Raw genomic sequence first — 20,433 nt, forward strand, 5'->3', positions numbered from 1 at the left:
CGTTTTCATAATTATCTTTTTCTTCAATATATTTCTTATTTTCCTCTAATATAAATATTATGCTATTTAAAACCCGACGCTCCTCCTCAGAATTAATTTTGTATTTTTCTACAATGTTTTCTAAATTTTTCTGTACTAAAAATTCTTCGGCTGCTGGCATAAGTCGTTTGCTCAACTTTAAAAAATTTGTAATCCTTTGTCTGATATCGAACCTTTTATAAATCTAACAAAATAAACAATATAATTATACTATGTACTACACGATATGAAAGAAATTATTGTTAAATAAAATTATAAGATTATTCTAGCAATTTTTATCTCATTATATTTCAAAATTTTTATCCGATCATATCTATCGATATTCAAGGATATATATTTTTTCTTACAAAGTTTTTCAAAATAATAAAAGCTTTATTTGCTTTTATTTAAAAAAAATTCTTTAAATAATTATGAAATAATATATAATTAACACAAAATGATACTTACTTTCACAATTTCTTGCATACTTTTTGGATCATTTTCAATTTTTTCTCTAATATTGGACATTGTATGATCTAACGAAATAAAATAAATATTTATAGCATACTACATGATAGGATGGATAAAAAGATATATCGTAAGATAAAATTATTCTAGCGATTTTCGTTTTAAAATATTTTAAACGATTTTTGTCTGATCATATACTTATCGACATTTAAAGATAAATATTTTTGAAACAAAATTGTTCAGAACAATATATGATATAATATAATATTAACAATATACAGAATCTCACAATGTGCATTTTAGTATAACTATATTTTAAAAAAATCCTTTAAATAATTATAAAGTAACATAATTGACTTCCGGTTGACAGGCGATAGAGGAAAGTACTAGTAGTTTAGAAGGAAAGTAAAAGAGAGTGAAAATTGTGTAAAAAGAGGAGCTGAGCCGAAAGGAGAGTGAAGTGAGTGAGCAGAAGATAAAAGGAAAACGAGGAAGTGAAGAAGAAAGAGGAGGTGACGGGAAAACAGAAAAATCAAGGAAAAAGTCAGAAGGCGGCTGTAGAGGTTAGAAATAACCTCAAAGGAAAAGCAGAGAAAGTAGAGAAGAGAAGCCGGCGAGGATAGTCGGTAGGTAACAAAAGAGATCAGGAAGAAAGGTCAGAAAGTTCGAAAGGAATGCAACAGATGGCGAAGGTGGGCAGACCGACGGGAAGCAAAAATAAACCGAAAGAAAAAACGTTGGAAAATTTCGGGATGAGCAGGGACTCAGAGGCGGATACAGAAAGGAAGATAGAAGGAATAATGAGAGCTTGCAAAGACGAAACGGTAACAGAAATGAAAGAACATTTAACGATGGTGATGGAGGAGATAAGGAAAGAAATGATGGAAGAGATAAAAAAACAAATGACGGAAGAAAGGAAAGAGAGAGCAGAAGAAAGAAAAAGAGAGAGAGAAGAATGGTCGAAAGAAAAAGGAATGCTGGAGAGAAGAATAGCAGAACTAGAATGGATTAATGAGAGAAAAGAAAGGAACGAGAGGAAAAATAACATAGTGATCAGAGGAGTAAGTTGGAAGACAGAAAATCTGGAACAAGAGATAACGGAATACATCAAAGAAAACATAGAAGTAAACGTAGAGATAAAAAGAGCGAACAAAATTGAAGTGAGAGGGAGCAAGGAGATAATAATTGCTGAAATAAACAAATGGGAACAAAAGAACAACGTGATGAAGAAAAAGAATAAATTGAAAAAAGGAATAATAATAGATAACGACCTAACTAGGAAAGACAGAGAGATACAGCGAAGACTGAGAGAATTAGCAAGAGAAGAAAGAGAAAAAGGCGACGGAAGAGTAAAAGTAGGATACAAGAAAATATATATGAGAGGAAAATGGTACAGCTGGAATGAAAAAAAAGAACAATTGGAAGAAAGAGGAGGAGGCAAAGAGTGAAGGCGCGATGGACAAGGAAAAGAGAGAGGAGAAGAAGAGGAAAGAGGCCTAAAAATCTGCTTCTGGAACACAGCTGGAGTAATAAACAAATGCGAAGAGACATGGAAATACTTAGAAGAATTTGATATAATAGGCTTAACTGAAACATGGCTGGAAGAATACACATGGAACAAAATCAGGAACAGATTGCCAAACAAATTCGAATGGTTCTGTATTCCAGCAACCAAAGAAAATAAGAGAGGCAGAGCCAAAGGAGGGATAATGACGGCAATATGCAAGGAACTGAAAGGAGTAAAGGTTAAAGAAATTAATAAGGAGGCAATGGAGATAAGTCTAACGCATAATAGAAACAAATGGAGAATTGTAACACTTTATAGCAGAAATATCGAAGAAATTCTAGAAGCAATAATGGAGGAAATACAGGAGGAAGAGGAGAGCCATCTCATGCTGGGAGGAGATTTCAACGCGAGAACGGGAGAAGAAGGAGGACCGGTAGGATCAGGAGAGGAGGAAGAAGAAGAGAGAAGAAGATCAAAGGACAAGGAGATAAATAAAGAAGGAAGAATATTGATAAACAAATGCAGGAAAAGAGGCTGGATGATTCTTAATGGCAGTTATGGAAAAGAGGGAGAATGGACGTATATCGGGGAACAAGGAGCGTCAATCATAGACTACGTAATAACAAATGACAAAGCTATAGAAGAGGTTAAAATGGTAGGAGAAGGAAACAGGACTGAATCGGACCACATGCCAATAGAGGTGGAACTGACGGGGATGGAAAGGAAAAGAGGAAAGAAAAGTGACATGATAATAAAAGAGAAAAGCGTTTGGACGGAAGAAGGAGTGATGCAATATCACGAAAAATGCGAAGGATGGCAATGCACACAAGAAGAGTATGGGCGGATATGGAAAGAATTAGAAGGGAAAGTAAATAACTCGATTACGAAAATCAAGAAGAAGATAATACCATGGAAGTTCGGAAAAAGAGAATGGCACAGCAAGGAATGGAAGATGAAGAAAAGGGAGCTAAGAAAGACACTTAGGAAAGTGAAAAGAGACAAGATAGACAGAGAAGAGTATATTAAAAGAAGAAAGGAATATAAAATATGGTGTAAGGAAGAAAAGGAGAAACATGAGAAAGAGGAAGAAGAAAGAATAAGATTAATCAAAACAGAGGCAGAAGCATGGAGATATATAAACAGATACAGAAAGAAGAGAGAAGGAGTAGATGAAGAAATAAGTACGGAGGATTGGAGACTACATTTCATGGAATTACTAGGAGGAACGGAGGAGAGGTGGACAATAGAAGAGAAGGAAGAAGAAAAAGTACAAGAAGAAAGGGAGGAATGTTACAAGGAAGAAGAAGAAGAAGAAATAACTAGAGAAGAGATGATAGAACAATTAAAGAAGCTGGAAAAAGGGAAAGCACCGGGAGAAAATGGAATAGAGAACGAAGCATGGAGGTTAATGCCGAAAGAAGTAGGGGAAGTATTGTTTAAATTGTTGAACAAAATCTGGAAGGAAGGAGGAATACCGGAGGAGTGGACCAAAGGGATAATAAGCCCAATATACAAGAAAGGAGACAGGAAGGAGGCGAAGAACTATAGGGGAATAACACTAATGGATACGGCATACAAAATATATGCTAGCATACTGAACGGAAAGATGAAGAAGGTGGCGGAGGAAAGGATGGAGGAGGGACAATTCGGTTTCAGGACAGGAAGAGGGACAACAGATGCAATCTTCACACTGAACTACATAGTCAACAGAGAATTATCAAAGAGTAAAGGTAAGATCTTTGCCTTCTTTGCAGACCTCAAAGCGGCATTCGACAGAGTGGACAGAGCAAAACTAGGAGAGATGCTGAGGGAGGCAAGGATCGGAGAGAGACTGAGAAGGAGAATTATGGAAACATACAAAGAGACAAAGAATATAGTAAAGGTTGGAAATAGAAAGTCCAAAGAATTCTGGACGAAATGCGGAGTCAGACAAGGATGCCCCATGAGTCCAACATTATTCAATATATACATAATGGATCTGGAAAGAGAAATGAAAAAGGAGCAAACGGGAGGCGTAGTGATAGGAAAAGAGAAACTATGGTCGATAACATATGCAGACGATATTGTGTTGATGGCGAGAAGCGAAGTAGAACTTAAAGGGATGATGAAAAGATTTAAAAGATACATTGACAAGAAAGGATTAACCTTAAGCGCAGGGAAATCAAAGGTAATGGTATTCGAGAAAGGAAGAGGACGCACAAAGAGAAGAGAATGGAAATGGGGAGAAGAAGAAATAGAAGAGGTAAAAGAAATGAACTACCTAGGTTACATTATGCAAAAGAACGGCGGAGCGGAGAAACATATAGTAGAAAGAATGAGAAGAGCGATGGTGGCGATGAAGCAGACCTGGAGCATAGGAGAAAGGATATTCGCGGACGACTACGAAAGAAGAATAAAGATGTTTAATGCGTTAGTAGGAAGCGTGGCTCTATACGGGGCAGAGATATGGGGATGGGGAAACGAAGAAAGGATGGAGAAAATAAAGAGGAAATATATAAAATGGATACTGAAACTAGACAGGAGGACACCAAACTACATACTGGAAGAAGAAACAAAAATGAAGGAACTGAGAACGGAGGCCATAAAAAGAGCAATAAAATATGAAGAAAAGGCAAGGCAATCGGAGAAGAAGATAATAATAGAATGTATGAAAGAAATAGAGAAAAGGAGAGAAAGTGGAGAAGAAAGTAAATGGGAAAAGAAAAGGAGAAGGATACTAGAGGAGGCAGACATGGGTAAAGAAGAACTGAAAAAGAAGAGAGAAGAAGGGGAGACAGAGATATCCGAAAAGATAATGGAAAGAATTGAAGAACGACAAAAAGAAGAGAGGAAGAGGAAAACAGAGGATTCAAGATATAACGATATGTATAAAAAGATAAAGACAGAAGGAGTACCGAATTATCTGAAAGGAAAAAAGAGTAAGAAAGATAGGAGCAGAATTGCAAGATATAGATGTGGTAGCGAAGTGAGAGGAGGATACTACTGGAAGGAGGAGACAGAAAGAGAATGCAGGATATGTGGAAAAGGAGAAGAAAGCCTAAAGCATGTACTAAAGGAATGCGAAGCAACAAAAGACGAAATATCAATGGAAGAATTCTTGAGCGAAGAGGGAAACGGATTGAATATAATGAGAAAAATAGACAAGATACGAGAAGAGAAGAGGACGGAGAAGGCGGATAAAACCATCGCAAGTCAAGGAAACCCGAGGTGCAACGAAAGATAGAGACAAGAAGTAATAATGACTAAGAACAACAACAATAGGAAGCCAAAGAAGCCAAAGAAACCAAAGATACCAAAGATAATAAAGATAGAACACAAAGAATTACTAAACTACAAAGGGAGATCTAAGAGTTTTTACACACTCCATATAACATATAATACATAACATTTAACATTTTACTCATTTAGACTAGATTAGATTAGATAGGAGCTAAGACAGATAATGTTTTCTTATTCGCAACGTTATTTTCATTATATTTTTATTTTATTTTTGATTTTGATTTTATTCTGATTTTACTTTTATTTTACTCTTATCAGCAGTTACAATTTAATTTAATTTTATTTTATCTTATCTTATTTTATTTTATTTTATAATATCTCATATTACTTTCCCCGCCTGTTACGCTAAAGTTTAGATTTTAGATTTTAGATTTTAGATTTTAGATTTAGATTTTATTTTATTTTATTCCATTCAAGTACTGTAACTTACACCTTACACTCTATACACTTTATATATTATACTTTATTCTATTTCTATTTCTATTCTATTTTAATTTTATATATTATATCACATTTTATATTTTATATTTTATACGTTAATGAATACAAAACTTGTAAAGCTCTGTAAGACTGGAAGTCCATCCAAAGCCGTAAGGCATGGATTAAGAACAATAAATAATAATAAAATAAATAAAGTAACATAATTGTCACAAAAAATAATACTTACAAAGTATAATCAAAGAACAAATTTTACTGAAAATATCAGTTATCTGAACAGTAACTATGTATTTCACCTGGTTGTAAACAGAATCGAACTGACAATGTCACGAATTTCGGTGATTAAGCCTAGTTTACAATAAAAGTTAATCCTATTAAAAGTAAAGCCTAGTTTTCATATTTAAATTTTATTTATTTATCGATAATTTAAATTTGTTTGTCCACAGTTATGCATTTACGCGTTACGTCTGTTTTATAAGTTAAGATTAGATTTCGATAATGTGAATCTTATATATTCGGTATATATCTTCAGAATTGATCTATTTTGACTTCAGTGTGATTTCTGTGCGCATTGCCTACTAATCATTTCGCACGAATGTTCGGTCTCGATACTATAATAACTACTTTAGCGAGGAAGGGGAGTGCCTTCTTGTATGATCTGTCTATCTCATCGTTATTATTTTTTTAATAACTATAATATATATACAGGGTGAGTCAAAAGTATGTTTTAAAAATTTGTGAGCGTGTTCCTGGATAAAAAGGAAGAACAAATGTTCATATGAACATATGGTCGCAAATGCTTTGTTGTCGAGATAATGGACATAAATCAGCAGTATCAAATAATGCTTTATTTGAACGTTTACAATTTTGTTATTGTTATTGTTTTTTTTTTTTTTGGTTGGTAGTGTGGTTTGGTTTGGTTTTGGTCATGCGGACGTCGTGCTCAAGCATGTGTTGAAAATGATGGAGGACATGTAGAACATCTCTTATAAACAACAATAACAAAATTGTAAACGTTCAAATAAAGCATTATTTGATACTGCTGATTTATGTCCATTATCTCGACAACAAAGCATTTGCGACCATATGTTCATATGAACATTTGATCTTCCTTTTTATCCAGGAACACGCTCACAAATTTTTAAAACATACTTTTGACTCACCCTGTATATATATATATATATATATATATATATATAATATAAATTCACGAGAAAGATATTTTATACAATAAAATTAATTCTATTAATGAAATATCAATAGTAATTAATATGCAAAAAAGTATAAAAATGGAAAAAAACGCATAAAGTATGTAGAGAATATTCTAAGAAAAAAGATATGTAAGAGTTCACGAGTTATAAAGAGGAATAATCTGAGAGACAGCTCAGCTATTAGAGTGGTTGCATGACCACTGGAGGACCTAGGATTAAAGCCCGTGAGACAATTCCATTTTCCTCTGCTCGCAACAGATTTTTACACTTTATATGTATTAGTTATTTACATACAAAGACTCATTTCTATTAGACAAATAGAAGAACGATATTTCATTGATCTTTATTTTTAAGGCTCGTCAGAACTAGTACAAAATGTACGCATTCTGCGATATACAGTAAACGTACATAAAAGCTATAGCGATTGACGTAAACAATTGAATATCGGTGCGGCGACAAAATTGTACTGCTTCCTCGATATCGTATGGAGGTATTTAAATAGTTTGAGAATATTTATAAATAAAGCTTCCATTAGAAGTCTGCGGTTTTTTATTTTTTTTTCTTTCTACGTTAATCTTATAGAACAGTGGGAGCATATAATGTATTCTCATTTTATATATTTTTATAATATATTTTATATATTTATTTTTTATATATTTTTTATTAATATATTTCTAACGTAAAGAGTTGGAGGTACTTAACGCTTGCATTCATTTTTAACTTTTTTATTTGGCATCTTTCTTAATATTACACAAAATACTATTGTAAGATAATCAAACAATAATATGTAATTATATAAAACACGTGTAACACACAAAAAAAGCTTCTTCAAAATGAAAGTTTCTGCGCGAGTTCTGATTTTAATGTGTCAAATAAAAAAGTTGACAGAAATGGTCGAGTCAAGTGTCTCGTTCTCTACACATGAATGCATTTATATTTCTATAATAAATAGATTGTATATCCCACATAATATATCCCACATATTCTCTTCTTATATTTTACATATGAAACTCTCTTATAATATATATGTAATATAGAGTGACAGAGTGTAACAGTGAGTGTAAATTTCAAATCTTCGACAAGAGTTACACAAGGAAACAGGAGGGGATACCGACTACAGATAGTCAAATATTTGGTGAACAATACACATTTTTCATTATTATATAGCCTACGATTTTGAAACAAAAGTTAAACACACAAGGAACTTTTGTCCTAATCTAATACTTTCTGCTTCCTTGTTCCTCTACCTGCTTGTCGAAACTTTATAGAAATTTTGTTTAAAAGATTTTAAGCAATCATTCCATGCATACCAAGATATATATGTATGTGTATATGTATATGTATATGTATATGTATATGTATATGTATATGTATATGTATATGTGTATATATATATATATATATATATATATATATATATATATATATGTATATACATATACCAGGGATGGGAAAGTTACTTTTTAAAAATAATTCGTTACCGTTACTCGTTACCGAGTAAAAAAAGTAACTCGTTACCGTTATTAGTTACTTATTTTTAAAAGTAACTAGTTACCGTTACCGTTACTTCAAAAGTAACGATTCGTTACTTTTCCCGTTACTTTTAATGTTAAAACAAGATAGAATTAAATAAAAAATTTACTTTGGTAATATTTTTTATTAAAATATTAATATAAAAGCAACAAATTCTTTATTTTAAATTTACAAAACCGTAAAAAATTTAAAGAGATATAGATTTTAAAGCACTTAACATGTAACTTCACATGTAAATAAAAAAATTTAAATTTTTTAAATTTATAAATACAGTTAAATTTACATTCTTTTTGTGCTCTCGTCCGATATTACGTCAAACTTAAAAGCTGGCCAATCACATCCATTCCTCAGAAGAATGAAATAACTGTGATTGATGTCATTAATCGCTCCAGAGGTGTCTGTGAAGCTGGTAGGACAATCTATGAATTTCAAAAAAATACTAAGAGGTCTGATAGCATTTTTCATAGTTCTACAGTTCCTGATAAAAATTAAAAAGAGTTCCGCATTCCTTATATTAAAAAATCGAAATCGAAAAAATGTGCTAACTTCGCGAATCTAGCACGACACTCTTTTCTCCAAAGTACCAAAACGCGTTGAATATTATTTTTAGCAAGAGTTCCCGACAGTTCTGCTATAGTTCAGCCTATATATGCAATTTCAGATCGATATTCCAAAAATTAATAATTTTTTATGAATTTTTAATGTTCTTGACCAGCACGACAATTAGTGAAAATGTGTCGTGCTAATAATTTTCCGTATTTTTAACGGCAATTCTGGACGGTTTTATAAAAGTTCTATTCTTTAGAAACATTTTTACCCAGAGTTTCGACAGTTTACTATTTTATAAATAATTATTTAAAAAATCTCTCTGCTTAAAAAATGTTTCTAAAGAATAGAACTTTTGTAAAACTGTCCAGAACTGCCGTTAAAACTACGGAAAATCATCAGCACGACATATTTTTACTAAGTGTCGTGCTGGTCGAGGACATTAAAAATTCATAAAAAATTATTAATTATTGAAATATCGGTCTGAGATTGCATATATAGGCTGAAGCAGAATTATTGGAAACTCTTGCTAAAAATAATAATATTCAACGCGTTTTGGTTCTTTAGAGGGAAGAGTGTCGTGCTAGATTCGCGAAGTTAGCACGACATTTTTTCGATTTCGATTTTTAATATAAGGAATGCGGAAATGCTCTTTAATTTTTATCAAGAACTGTAAAACTATGAAAAGTGCTTTTAGTATTTTTTTTAAATTCGTAGATTGTCGTATCAGCTTCACAGACACCTCTCAGAGCAATAAATTTCATCCGAAATATTATCGAATTTTATATAAATGTCGGTCGATGACTAAAAATTGAATATGACAGAAATACGATGTCATAAGTATTTTCAAAATATGAAAAGTAACGGTAAAAGTAACTGTTAAATTCGTTATCGTTACTAAAAAAATGTAACTACGTTATCGTTACAGTTACAGAAAAAAAAATGTAACGCCGTTACCAGTCCGTTACCAAAAAAAAGTAACTATAACGGTAACGGCGTTACAAGTAACGCGTTACTTCCCAACCCTGACATATACATATATGTAGATATATAATTTTTAACTATTAAGGAAGTATATTTGAAGATATTTTCATACGAGATCCAAAAAAGAGTTAGTATATATCTTAATATAACATTATATTGATTAATTATTAATCAATATTTTCAGATTTTGATCGAAATAATCCTATGGAACACGAGCGCAAATTTCAATATTAATCATCAAATCGATTAATAAATAAATAAAAATTAAAGGATTTATCGAGAAATAATGTAACTTTATAATTTATTATGTAAAATCAATTTTTTTCAGACACGATTTCATATTTAAAAATGTGTACCTTACACTGTAGACCTTTATTTAAGTTTTGCAGTAAAGTCTTCGATTAAAATCTCGAAGTGGGACAAAAGACTCGATCAAAATCATTTTCATGCTCTCGTATTGAAATCGTGTACGTTCGCTGTTGTTGCTAGCGATGCGAGTTTTTTCGTTTCCTGATAGAACCATCGTTGCTGCTTGCGCAAATGCCGTGCCTAAGCGACCTGCTCGTATTCTGCCTTGTTGATGTTGCTGGCTAAACAGCACGCCAGGAAGATGCCCATCAGCGGGAAGAAGGCTACGCCGATCGCGGTACCAGCTACCAAACCGATGTTACTGTTTATGAAATCCAGTACGCGACTGTAGCATCCCTGAAAACAGAAGGAATTGAGAATTAGATTTAAAAAATACCAAAAATTGAAAAAAATCGCAAGTCGAAAAAAATTGATTTAACTTGCGTATTTATTTTTATATTCTTTTTTTCTTCCAACTCTTATTGTTAGTGTCATAACTCTATCGTAATTATCATAATTGCTGAAATTAATCAAACTTCGAAAATCTAGTTTAATATCGTTCGCTATTTTGTATTTTAATTGTTCCGCCCTATTTACAGTAAAGAGCTGCAAGTTTCATAAGAACTTGGACAATTAAGAAACTGAAAACTTATCGCGCCTACGTACATCAGTATAAATTTGTTCTACGTCATTCGGTTCGCACTTATCCTCGGGCAGCACCTTGCAGCAGGATAGGGGAATTTCCTTCGGTGGATTTATGTTGCGCCAGTCGGCGTATCCACGATTACCGCAGCAATGCAACTATAATCAGATAATTAAATTTTCAAAATATGCGATGCATACATAATAAAAATTTCGACAGTTTAATAAAAAATAACTTTTTTTTAAACCCAAGAAAAAGAGCAATCATTCCCTCGTAGTTTTATATTGAAAATTCAGGCCTCTAATTAAAAATTAATAAATAGTAAAATAATAAACAATAAAATAGAAGAAAGGAAACAATAAACATATATTTCATTTCACAAAAAATCTGATATATTATTTATTAGAGTTTGTAATAAAACAGTTATTAAAATTAATTATAATATACTTTCCTATATATGATGTAATAAATCCAGTGTCTGATTATAAAAATATTATTGATCTTAATCTTTACAACGAATTCTTTATAAGAAATGAAAATTCTAGCACAATTTTGAACGGAATAAAATCACATCAAATATTTAGTTATATAGCACGTTAAACAATATATTTCCTTTTTACAATTTTAATCTCAATTTTCTTCAATATTGTGACATGATATGGCATGATACTTACGAGGTCCTAAATAATATCGAACATCAAAAAGACTATTAAAAATGATTTTTCATTTCAGTTTCTTTATTGAATTATTATTTGAATTTCAATAAAAATTTGGGTAATCAAAGTTCTATTATTATTAAAATAATTGAAATTGTGCAAGCATAAATGAAATATTGTAGAAAAAAATACTTACGGTCGATTGCATGGTATCGATGCGACTGGTCATGGTATCATCCTGTCCATAGGCTTCCATACTCCGGTTTAGGCTTTGATCGAATACTTCATTCAAGTTTGTACGATAAGCATAAATCGATGCACCCGCGCCAAGTTCCAATAATGCGACAACAGCTAGGAACGCGCCATACTAAGAGATAGAGAAAAAAATAATTATTTTAATAATAATATCAAGGAAAATCAAGGATATCAAGAAAAAGAAAGTAAGAGAGAGAGAGAGAGAGAGTTTTTAACATATTTATTTTTCAATTACTTATAAATTATATAAACAAAAAATAATTGTTTTTATAAACTTCTTTTATAAAATTCTATTCATATTTTGCCGAAAGAATTTTTTTAGAAATATTCAATTTTAACATAAAAATCTCAAAAATTCTAAATATCATAGAAATATAATTTAATATCCTTTCTCTCTCTCTTTCCTCTTTACAATAATAATTCCATGCTATATAATTTATTTTACGAATAATGAGTATAAATTCAGTGAGAAGCTATTCTTATACGAGGCTCCCAGAAGACAAATTGATCAGCTCTTGTGTAAATTTCTTAATTTTACTACTAGCGCACCTATGTGCATCTGGGAATTATATTGCTCATGTGATGAAAAAATTATATCGAGTGTCGAATATCGATTCGTAACTTTATCTATTCCCAAGGGAACCAAGCGGTTTCTTTATACGATCTATAATTCGCGATAGTGTTCTATACACGTATAGGTGTATCCTGATTCTTCTTTAAGTGCGTATCATAAAATTGCAAAAGTTTCGTCGCAAATTATATAGATTGTACATCATCTTTACCAAGTATAGAAGAGCGGGATGACCTCGTGCGGTACAGCAACAGGCGAGAACCGCCGCTACCGCTAACACCGCACCTAAGCTCGCGAGCGCTAACAGGGCCGTTCCACTGCCCGGCACGTTCATGTTCATGTAATCCCGCAGCTGGATGCGCATCCATATGCCGATACACAGCATCAACACTCCGGAAACCTGTACAATACAAATATAAGCGATATTAAAATTAATTAGTCAAATTATCCGTCTCCTGAATGATGCTTCTTTCAAAAGTTATCTTTAAAAATTTTTACCTTTATCTACTTTAAAAATTCATATCTTTAATAAATATATAAATTTCGTAGTAATACATATAACAAAGTTAAAAGTTAAAGAAAAAGGATCTTCAACATCTTTTCTATTGGAGCATAATATTGTACAGATAAACATGATGTGATAATAACTTAGCAAAATGTCAGCAATGTTTAGAGATTAAAATAGAAATAGTATTGTGAAAAAATGGATTATTTAATAATCCGTTCAATAACAAGACTCCTATCTTTATATTGAAAAAAGTTATGGTTGCTAGTATTAGAAGTGATAACAGTCACATACATACATCATGCGTTTCCAGATAAGTCGTTTAATTAGCGCGCTTGAAATTTCTCAACTGATTTAAGGATTCAAGGATAAGTGTGGAAAATATGTGACAGCCATCGAAACTTTCAATAATTTAAAAAAATTCGGGAAAAAGTATGTTATAATTTTTAAATGTATTTTAAAAATTTAAAATATTATTAGGTGCGCAACTAAGTTCTCGCTGTTTTTTTAATGAAAATGCAACTTTATTGTGAAAAAATGGTTACAAATGAATCATTCAAAGTATTGCCCATCGCTAGCTACAACTTTTTCCCATCTTTCTGGCAGAGCTCGAATATCGTTACGGTAAAAGTGTTCATCTTTTGAGGCTATCCACGAATCAAGCCATTTTTTGATGTCTTCATATGAGCGGAACTGCTGATCAGCCAGACCATGTGCCATCGAACGGAACAAGTAATAATCGGACGGCGCAATATCTGGGGAATATGGCGGGTGGGGTAGGACTTCCCATTTGAGCGTTTCCAGGTAGGTTTTAACGGGTTTGGCAACGTGAGGCCGAGCGTTGTCATGCTGTAGAATCACTTTTTCGTGCCTCTGCTCGTATTGTGGCCGTTTTTCGCGCAGTGCTCGGCTCAATCGCATCAATTGAAGTCGATACCGTTCCCCAGTGATGGTTTCGTTCGGTTTCAACAGCTCATAATAAATAACACCGACCTGGTCCCACCAAATACACAGCATAACCTTCGCAGCGTGAATATTCGGCCAAGCCGACGACGTAGAAGCATGACCGGGCAGTCCCTATGACTTTCTTTTCTTTGGGTTGCTGTAATGAATCCATTTTTCATCACTCGTCACGATGCGATGAAGAAAACCCTTCCTTTTTTGCCGCTGGAGCAGTTGTTCACAGGCGAAAAAACGACGCTCAACGTCCCTTAGCTTCAAATCATAAGGAACCCAAGTTTCTTGCTTTTGAATCATTCCCAACGCATGCAATCGCTTGGAAATGGCTTGGCGGGTAACTCCTAATGCTAATGAAAGCTCTTGTTGCATTTGGCATGGATCCTCATCGAGCAATGCCTCCAATTCAGCGTCTTCGAAGATTTTTGGCCTTCCTTCACGCGGACGGTCGTCAACATCGAAATCACCGTCTTTGAAGCGACGGAACCAATCACGGCACGTTGTTTCACTTAGAGCAGCATCTCCGTAAACTTTGTGGAGCTCTCGATGCGCTTCAGCCGCCGTTTTCTTCGAATGAAAGAAGAAAATCAACACTTCCCGCAAATGACGATTATTTAGCACAAAATCAGACATTTTCACACAACCAAAAGTATATGACGCCAAAACAAAATCACTACTGTGTCAAAACGGTTTGTTTACCATATGTCTAAGCTTGGTTCATGACGTTTTGGATATGTCGAAATCGACCAACACTTATTGGTGGCGCAATCTATTGACAAACAGCGGGAACTTAGTTGCGCACCTAATATATGCTAAATATTAGTAATATAAGTAAACATTCAAGGTCATATTAACTATTTATTATATATCTCATACTCATTTGTCAGTTATCTGACCCTATTTCAATTAAAAAGCTTAGGACAGGATTTAATTGTCACGTCATTATTACACGTTTCATGCAGCGAATGATCAAATTCGACCGATATACAACCGCAGGATTGCGATCAATTGCGCAACAGTTGGATCAAGGTGCATGGCAAGGGGTTGTTTGTGAAGGCGATGTTTTAAGATCGCCAATGGAGGGGAGGAGATGATCTTGACTTACCCAGAAAATGAAATTGAAAAGCATCAGCAAAGTCTTCATGCAGGTCATCGTGGCCACGGTCTCTAATCGCTTGCTCATTTTGATATTCGTTTCTCCGCTCTCGTCGATAAAGCCTTCTTTTTATCCGAGTTATTACGCACTATTGTAAAGTGCCTCACTTGGGCCGCGAGAGTGGAGCTCCCACACGATCGATTCACGACAGGATTCGTGAGCACACTTACGCGTTGCGTGCGTGGCTTCCGCCCCTCTCTCAGCTGGTGCATGCGCGCTACCCCAAGAATGCTATAGCTATGGTGGGAACTCCCTTTATTGGACTGAATTCTTCATATAATGGAAACGAATGTATCGCAGGTAGTCGGAGAAACGTCAGATACGTATCGTCGTGAAAGCATCGGGAGAGAAAGAGACATATTTCTCACACGTCAGTTGCGTTGAAGGATGGAATATTATGTTGACAATTCCCTTCATGGAAATAACTTCTCCGATGATATCGCAGATCATATAGATATCTGGTAGCCAATATCTGTAAAAGAGACCAAAAATTTTTTTTTAGGCATTCTTTTGACGTTTTGTGAAATTTTACATTAAAGGAATATATTATAAAATTTTTTTATATAAGCATATTAAATATGTTATCAAAATAACTTCCGATGTACCGACACTTTTCACCCAGATGATGTAAATATCTAATATAACAGTAATATATGATAAAAGAGAAAAAAACACATAAAGTATTATAGTATTTTAAAAAGAGTTGCTCTGATGCAAGTCTTTTCTTATTCGTAATTTATTTTTAATATTTCTCACTTAATTAAAATCAGGAGATTATATTAAACAAGATTGTAGTAAACAAGTTTGCTATATTGTCAAATACGTATGTAAGATATTCTTATTTCAACACGAAGTATTGATTGCATGTTTATGAGCTAGTAATTTCATTATGAGAAAAGCTGACAACATACGCGAGAATAAGCATATTATATTATGAATAAATATAAATACTTTAAGCGTCACATGCGCAAAATATATTTAATTTCAAAATACTAAAAGTGTACACACACACACACACACATATTTCATAAAATAGATATAATATATTCATATTTTATTTAAATACAGAAAGAAAGCACATAAGCATTTCTATTGATAAAATACATAAAATAATTAAATCGTCATATTATTTCGTACAATTCAATCGATTAAATTCAATCGTTTATGCACTTACGTATAAATTTTTCTATGCTCAATGTTTTACTTTAATTTTTACTTTAATCTTGCAAAGATATACTGGCGACATCGAAATTGTTATAATTTAAAATTTTATTGTAATTTAGAACTGCCGGCCAAATAACATTGTTTTCACCGATGATTGGTGATTTTCGCATGGATGATCATCTAGTTTTTCGAACTAATGGAAATTTTTCCATCCTCTCGTAATTTTTCGTCTTATTCCTCTAATCCTCCTGATCCGCTTTATCCTGTTCATGTTGTTATTCTCCCGTTGTTTTTGATTTATTTCAAGATTATCTCGATCAACCAGACAAGGAAGCTGTTCGTTTTTTTTTTCGATTGTCCATCAAATCTAGATCAAGTTTTGACAGATCTACAATCGGCCAGGTGTTTTGTATCGTTCCATTCTTTTCCTGTTCAGCAATGGTATCCGAAATATTCCGCTCGTCCGGACGATTGTTGTTACAAGTCTTTTCAGAGATCGGTTTAGCAGTCAAATCAACGAGCGAGCTGGCATCCCACTCTACCAATTCCTCGCTGCTAGTAGACATTCTATCTTGTTCTAGATCTCTGATGACGTCTCTCTTGTCGCTCCTGATGTCACCGATAGTCTTGAAGTAGATACTGTGATCGTACCGATAAGTTTCCAGACAATTGCTTTCTAGTTTGCTATTCGACTGGTAGTTGAACGTGCCGCAGCAATTAATCTTGGTCTCTTCCGGACAGGATTTCCATCTGGACCATTTGAGGCTGTAAAATCATAGCGTGTCTTTATCAGAAGAAGCGTTTCAGGTGTCTTGCAGCATTTTCTTGGATCACCTGGTGCATTTCAATATTTGTTTTTTTGTACAATCTTTTTTATTTATATTTCATATATACTAATTTATATTCTTTTTTTCTCTTTATCTCACCTCTGCGATCGAAGAAGATTGTAACCACCTATAAAGGTTACCCATTTCTCAATCCTATGGAGTACGTATTCCGTCTCCTCGCTCCACCACTCCGACAGACCTTTCTGAACCATCACCTCTTTGCTCTCTGTCATTTTGATGTCGCAAACAAAAACGAGAATTTGAAAAATTTCACAGGATCATTTCACAAGTTGATGATGGTTGAACAACAATTCTATGACTGAAAAAATAATTTGACTCGGAGAATAAAGCGATTTATAGAATTAATAGAGGAAGCACCGCAAACGCGGAAGCCATTGATCATCATGGCCGTAACCTTGTGTAGGTATAATGTTTTCACATCATGCGTTAATTAATTTCACATCAACATTCATGTCAAAGTTATTCTCGATATCAATGATAAAATAATGTATTAGCTCCATATCTTATTACAAGTTTAGAAATAAGATTTGAAAATTAATCCAACGATTGAAAATATGAGAATTAATGTCAGTTGCAAATTAAATAAAAAAAAAAGATAAAGGTTTTTTTGTCCATTTAGAAAGTTATTTTGCTGTGAAAATTTATTATTTTTATTTATTTGCTCTCTAAAATTATTGGTAATAAATCTGGTTAAAAAAATTGATTTTACAATGATTTTTGATAAAGTTTCAGAGAGAGGCAAACAGAAATAAAAATTGGCATTTCTTAATTTTTTTCAAGAAGCTCTATTTTCGTAGGATTATAATTGTAAATTATTAAAATAATGCATAAACAGAATTCAATATAAAATTATCACTCCAATATTTTTGTTGAGAAAAAATCAATTTCAAAAATAGATTAAATCTTAATAAATAAAGAGATAATGCAATTAAGCAAAACTAGTCTGTAGATAATTACATGTCTATTTAAACCAAACTTTTAGTTGGACTACTTAACGAATACTGGAACGATAATTAAAATTGTTATTAAAGTACATACCTGTAAAATAAAACTTTCGTAAAGTATTTTATTTCTAATTAATATTTAACATTAACATGAATTGTACGCAAAGTACTGTGTGTTTCTCGTCAACGTTTTAATTTCTCAATCGAACAATAGAAAAATAACTTCGCGAAATCGACAGATGTTTGCATTATTATTTATCAATTGCTACCCACACTGCTTTTCGCTGAAGAGAGGCAGATAGAGAGAAGAAAAGAGAGAGAAAGAGGGAGAGAAAAAGGATTTTAATGTCCGATTTTCTCCGCCAGAAAGGAAACAGAAGAGTCGCGACATGACATCGGTAATCGGTTTATCCGGTGCCCTGCCAATCATCGACGCGAAGAGCATTGCGGAATATTGAGCGGTGGAGGCGTGATGTTCGTCTGAGAAAAGAAAATTGTTTATCAGTGCGCGCGGCGTTGCGTGAATTAAAATTCAGCGCCGTCGTACTTTTTTCATCGCGTCAATTTTCCAACCGGGGGGATGAACGTAAAGTTGGCCGCGATATAAAAAGCCACCACCGCGCACATCGTACACTCCATTGCCGATTTTCTCGACGTCCGGTACACGCAGGTAAGAGGACATAAGGATATTCCGGAAGATCCCATCGACTGCGGTTTCTTTGATCAATTCGCGAAAGACTTCGTTACGTGCGGTTTCCGTGATTTTAATCTTTCGAGCGCATTTTATTATTAATATGTGTATTATATGTGCTTTTTTTAAATTAAACAGCTTGTAAATTTCTTATTTGTCTCACCTGTTGCTTTGTTGCTTCTTCTTATTAAATCTTATTCCGTTAAGTAGTGCACAGCTTCTTCCGTTAAATTAAAAATAATTCTTTGTCAGTGAATTTTTTTTTCAAATTACATATTTTTTTCTCAAATGCCAAGACATTTAAACTAAAACTTGGGTTCTTTGAACAATTTTCCTGAAAAAGAAAGAAAAGATTGTTAGTAAAACTCGATATTGAAGTTTGAGGATAAAGTTTTTTCGATATTTACAATATTTGTATCTGAACACAAGTTATAAGTAGTAAGTCTTTCATTGAACATAATTGTATTTTTACATATTTAGACATTTTAATATTTTTCTATATATGTGTATGTGTACATAATACATATGCACACATAGTCATTTAACGAAAATGATTTACGAAATGCATTTACAAAATTTTGCTGTTTTTTTAGTACTTTTGAACTGTTCAATTTATCAAGCATACTAATTGAAAGCAATTATAGAAAATAGAAAGCAATAGCTCGATTTAAAAATTTTATGTGATAACATTGATTGTATCTATTATGAAAAAAGATATATATTTGATGTGTAACTTGACGATGTATCTTTGCAATGAAACGGAAAATTTTTAAATGATTACAGACATGAATCTGACTTTCGCACTATCTTGCATGATCGCAGTCGTGTGGCTGTTCTGCGGAAAATGCAAAGCAGCTCCGAGATTGATTCCCGGTATCCATCGCAATTTAGGGAATCATCCACATATTTACGGGTAATTACTACATAATGAACATACAATGAATAGATATATGTGAATAAAATTAGAAACAGACGCGAAAATAAGACAATCTCGTCGGCATGAAATTTTTGAGAATTTAAAAGTCAACAGTATGTAATATTCTAATTATTTCGTTTGCATTTTGCCGTAGATACGCCGTGGAAGGTCTCGTGAAAGACCTCGTGGAGGACCTCGTCGGCGAGGACGAGGACAATTTGCGACTCAGCAAACGCCAGCAGCTGGACGATTACGGTCACATGAGATTCGGCAAGCGGTCCAACAATGAAGACGAAGAATATGGACATCTGCGATTCGGCAAAAACATCGAAAAATAAAACGCTACCACATCGGATTCTCCCTAGATCGTAGATCGTGCACATATTCTCGTGCCAAGATGTAGATAGAATATATTTTACATTGCAGCTATTACACGATCGTGCCTCGTTATTTTACCTTCTCTTCAGTTTTTTGTGCTCGATGCTTTATGCCGCAAATTAATCGGTTATTTTTAATGCAATCTAATTCGTGACATTATTATGATTATTTTGAAAATGATTTTGCAATCGTATTGTCCTATAATCCTTAGAAAAAACATTACATCAAGAATGCTTCAATTTGTTACAAAAGGCTAATCTGGTGTTAATAATCTGTGAAAAGAAAGATATTATAGAAGGATTATTAAAAGATTAATTATAAATCATTCAACTCTATCTTCTTTTGTTGTGTTAAAATATTGGGAGTAAGACATGATGACGAGCAAGGATAAAAATCAGCTCGTCAGAAAAATATTTT

The 20,433-nt window shown here is 33.2% G+C and overlaps 4 protein-coding genes across 8 annotated transcripts in view; 2 read left to right on the plus strand and 2 right to left on the minus strand.

Moving 5' to 3' along the window:
* Dsk (Drosulfakinin) overlaps window positions 1-20,070 on the plus strand; it is a 44,681-nt gene extending 24,611 nt beyond the window's left edge. For 2 of the 4 annotated variants that reach the window (XM_083096459.1, XM_083096457.1), the window contains exons 2-3: window positions 19,506-19,635; window positions 19,793-20,070. In XM_083096459.1, coding sequence (XP_082952585.1) covers window positions 19,508-19,635; window positions 19,793-19,976 — 312 coding nt within the window. In that variant the 5' untranslated portion in view covers window positions 19,506-19,507 and the 3' untranslated portion in view covers window positions 19,977-20,070. Of the gene's footprint in view, window positions 1-18,397; window positions 18,702-19,495; window positions 19,636-19,792 lie in introns of those variants that run through there. The other 2 variants (XM_083096458.1, XM_083096456.1) reach the window with 2 other exon arrangements.
* LOC145970042 (tetraspanin-7) lies at window positions 48-20,233 on the minus strand. 2 transcript variants are annotated; one of them, XR_014438302.1, is made up of 9 exons: window positions 20,095-20,233; window positions 18,886-19,056; window positions 15,025-15,547; window positions 12,669-12,857; window positions 11,828-11,998; window positions 10,999-11,133; window positions 10,341-10,689; window positions 487-554; window positions 48-223 (listed from the first exon to the last, which is right to left on the minus strand). XR_014438302.1 is itself a non-coding variant. In XM_083096452.1 (7 exons), the coding sequence occupies exons 3-7, from the start codon at window positions 15,100-15,102 to the stop codon at window positions 10,534-10,536; spliced, it is 729 nt and encodes a 242-aa protein (XP_082952578.1). In that variant the 5' UTR covers window positions 15,103-15,547; window positions 18,886-19,056; window positions 20,095-20,233; the 3' UTR covers window positions 7,249-10,533. The 2 variants fall into 2 exon arrangements, 1 of the variants encoding a protein (XP_082952578.1); XM_083096452.1 differs by lacking the exons at window positions 48-223; window positions 487-554 and having other exon boundaries at window positions 7,249-10,689.
* On the plus strand, window positions 1,776-5,937 carry LOC145970027 (uncharacterized). Its single transcript, XM_083096412.1, has one exon. It carries the CDS (start codon window positions 2,196-2,198, stop codon window positions 5,214-5,216), a length of 3,021 nt encoding a protein of 1,006 aa, XP_082952538.1. The 5' UTR covers window positions 1,776-2,195; the 3' UTR covers window positions 5,217-5,937.
* Window positions 16,119-17,575, minus strand: LOC145970039 (uncharacterized). The gene is given in 4 exon segments (XM_083096448.1): window positions 16,119-16,504; window positions 16,507-16,588; window positions 16,590-17,073; window positions 17,166-17,575. Coding segments are annotated over 4 exon segments (912 nt in total). The 5' UTR covers window positions 17,300-17,575; the 3' UTR covers window positions 16,119-16,292.
* Window positions 20,234-20,433: the final 200 nt, after the last annotated feature.

Source organism: Camponotus vicinus, unplaced genomic scaffold, assembly GCF_025532165.1.
Source record: "Camponotus vicinus isolate PSW18456_S1 unplaced genomic scaffold, iyCamVici1.0 SCAF_4, whole genome shotgun sequence".
NCBI lineage: Eukaryota > Metazoa > Arthropoda > Insecta > Hymenoptera > Formicidae > Camponotus > Camponotus vicinus.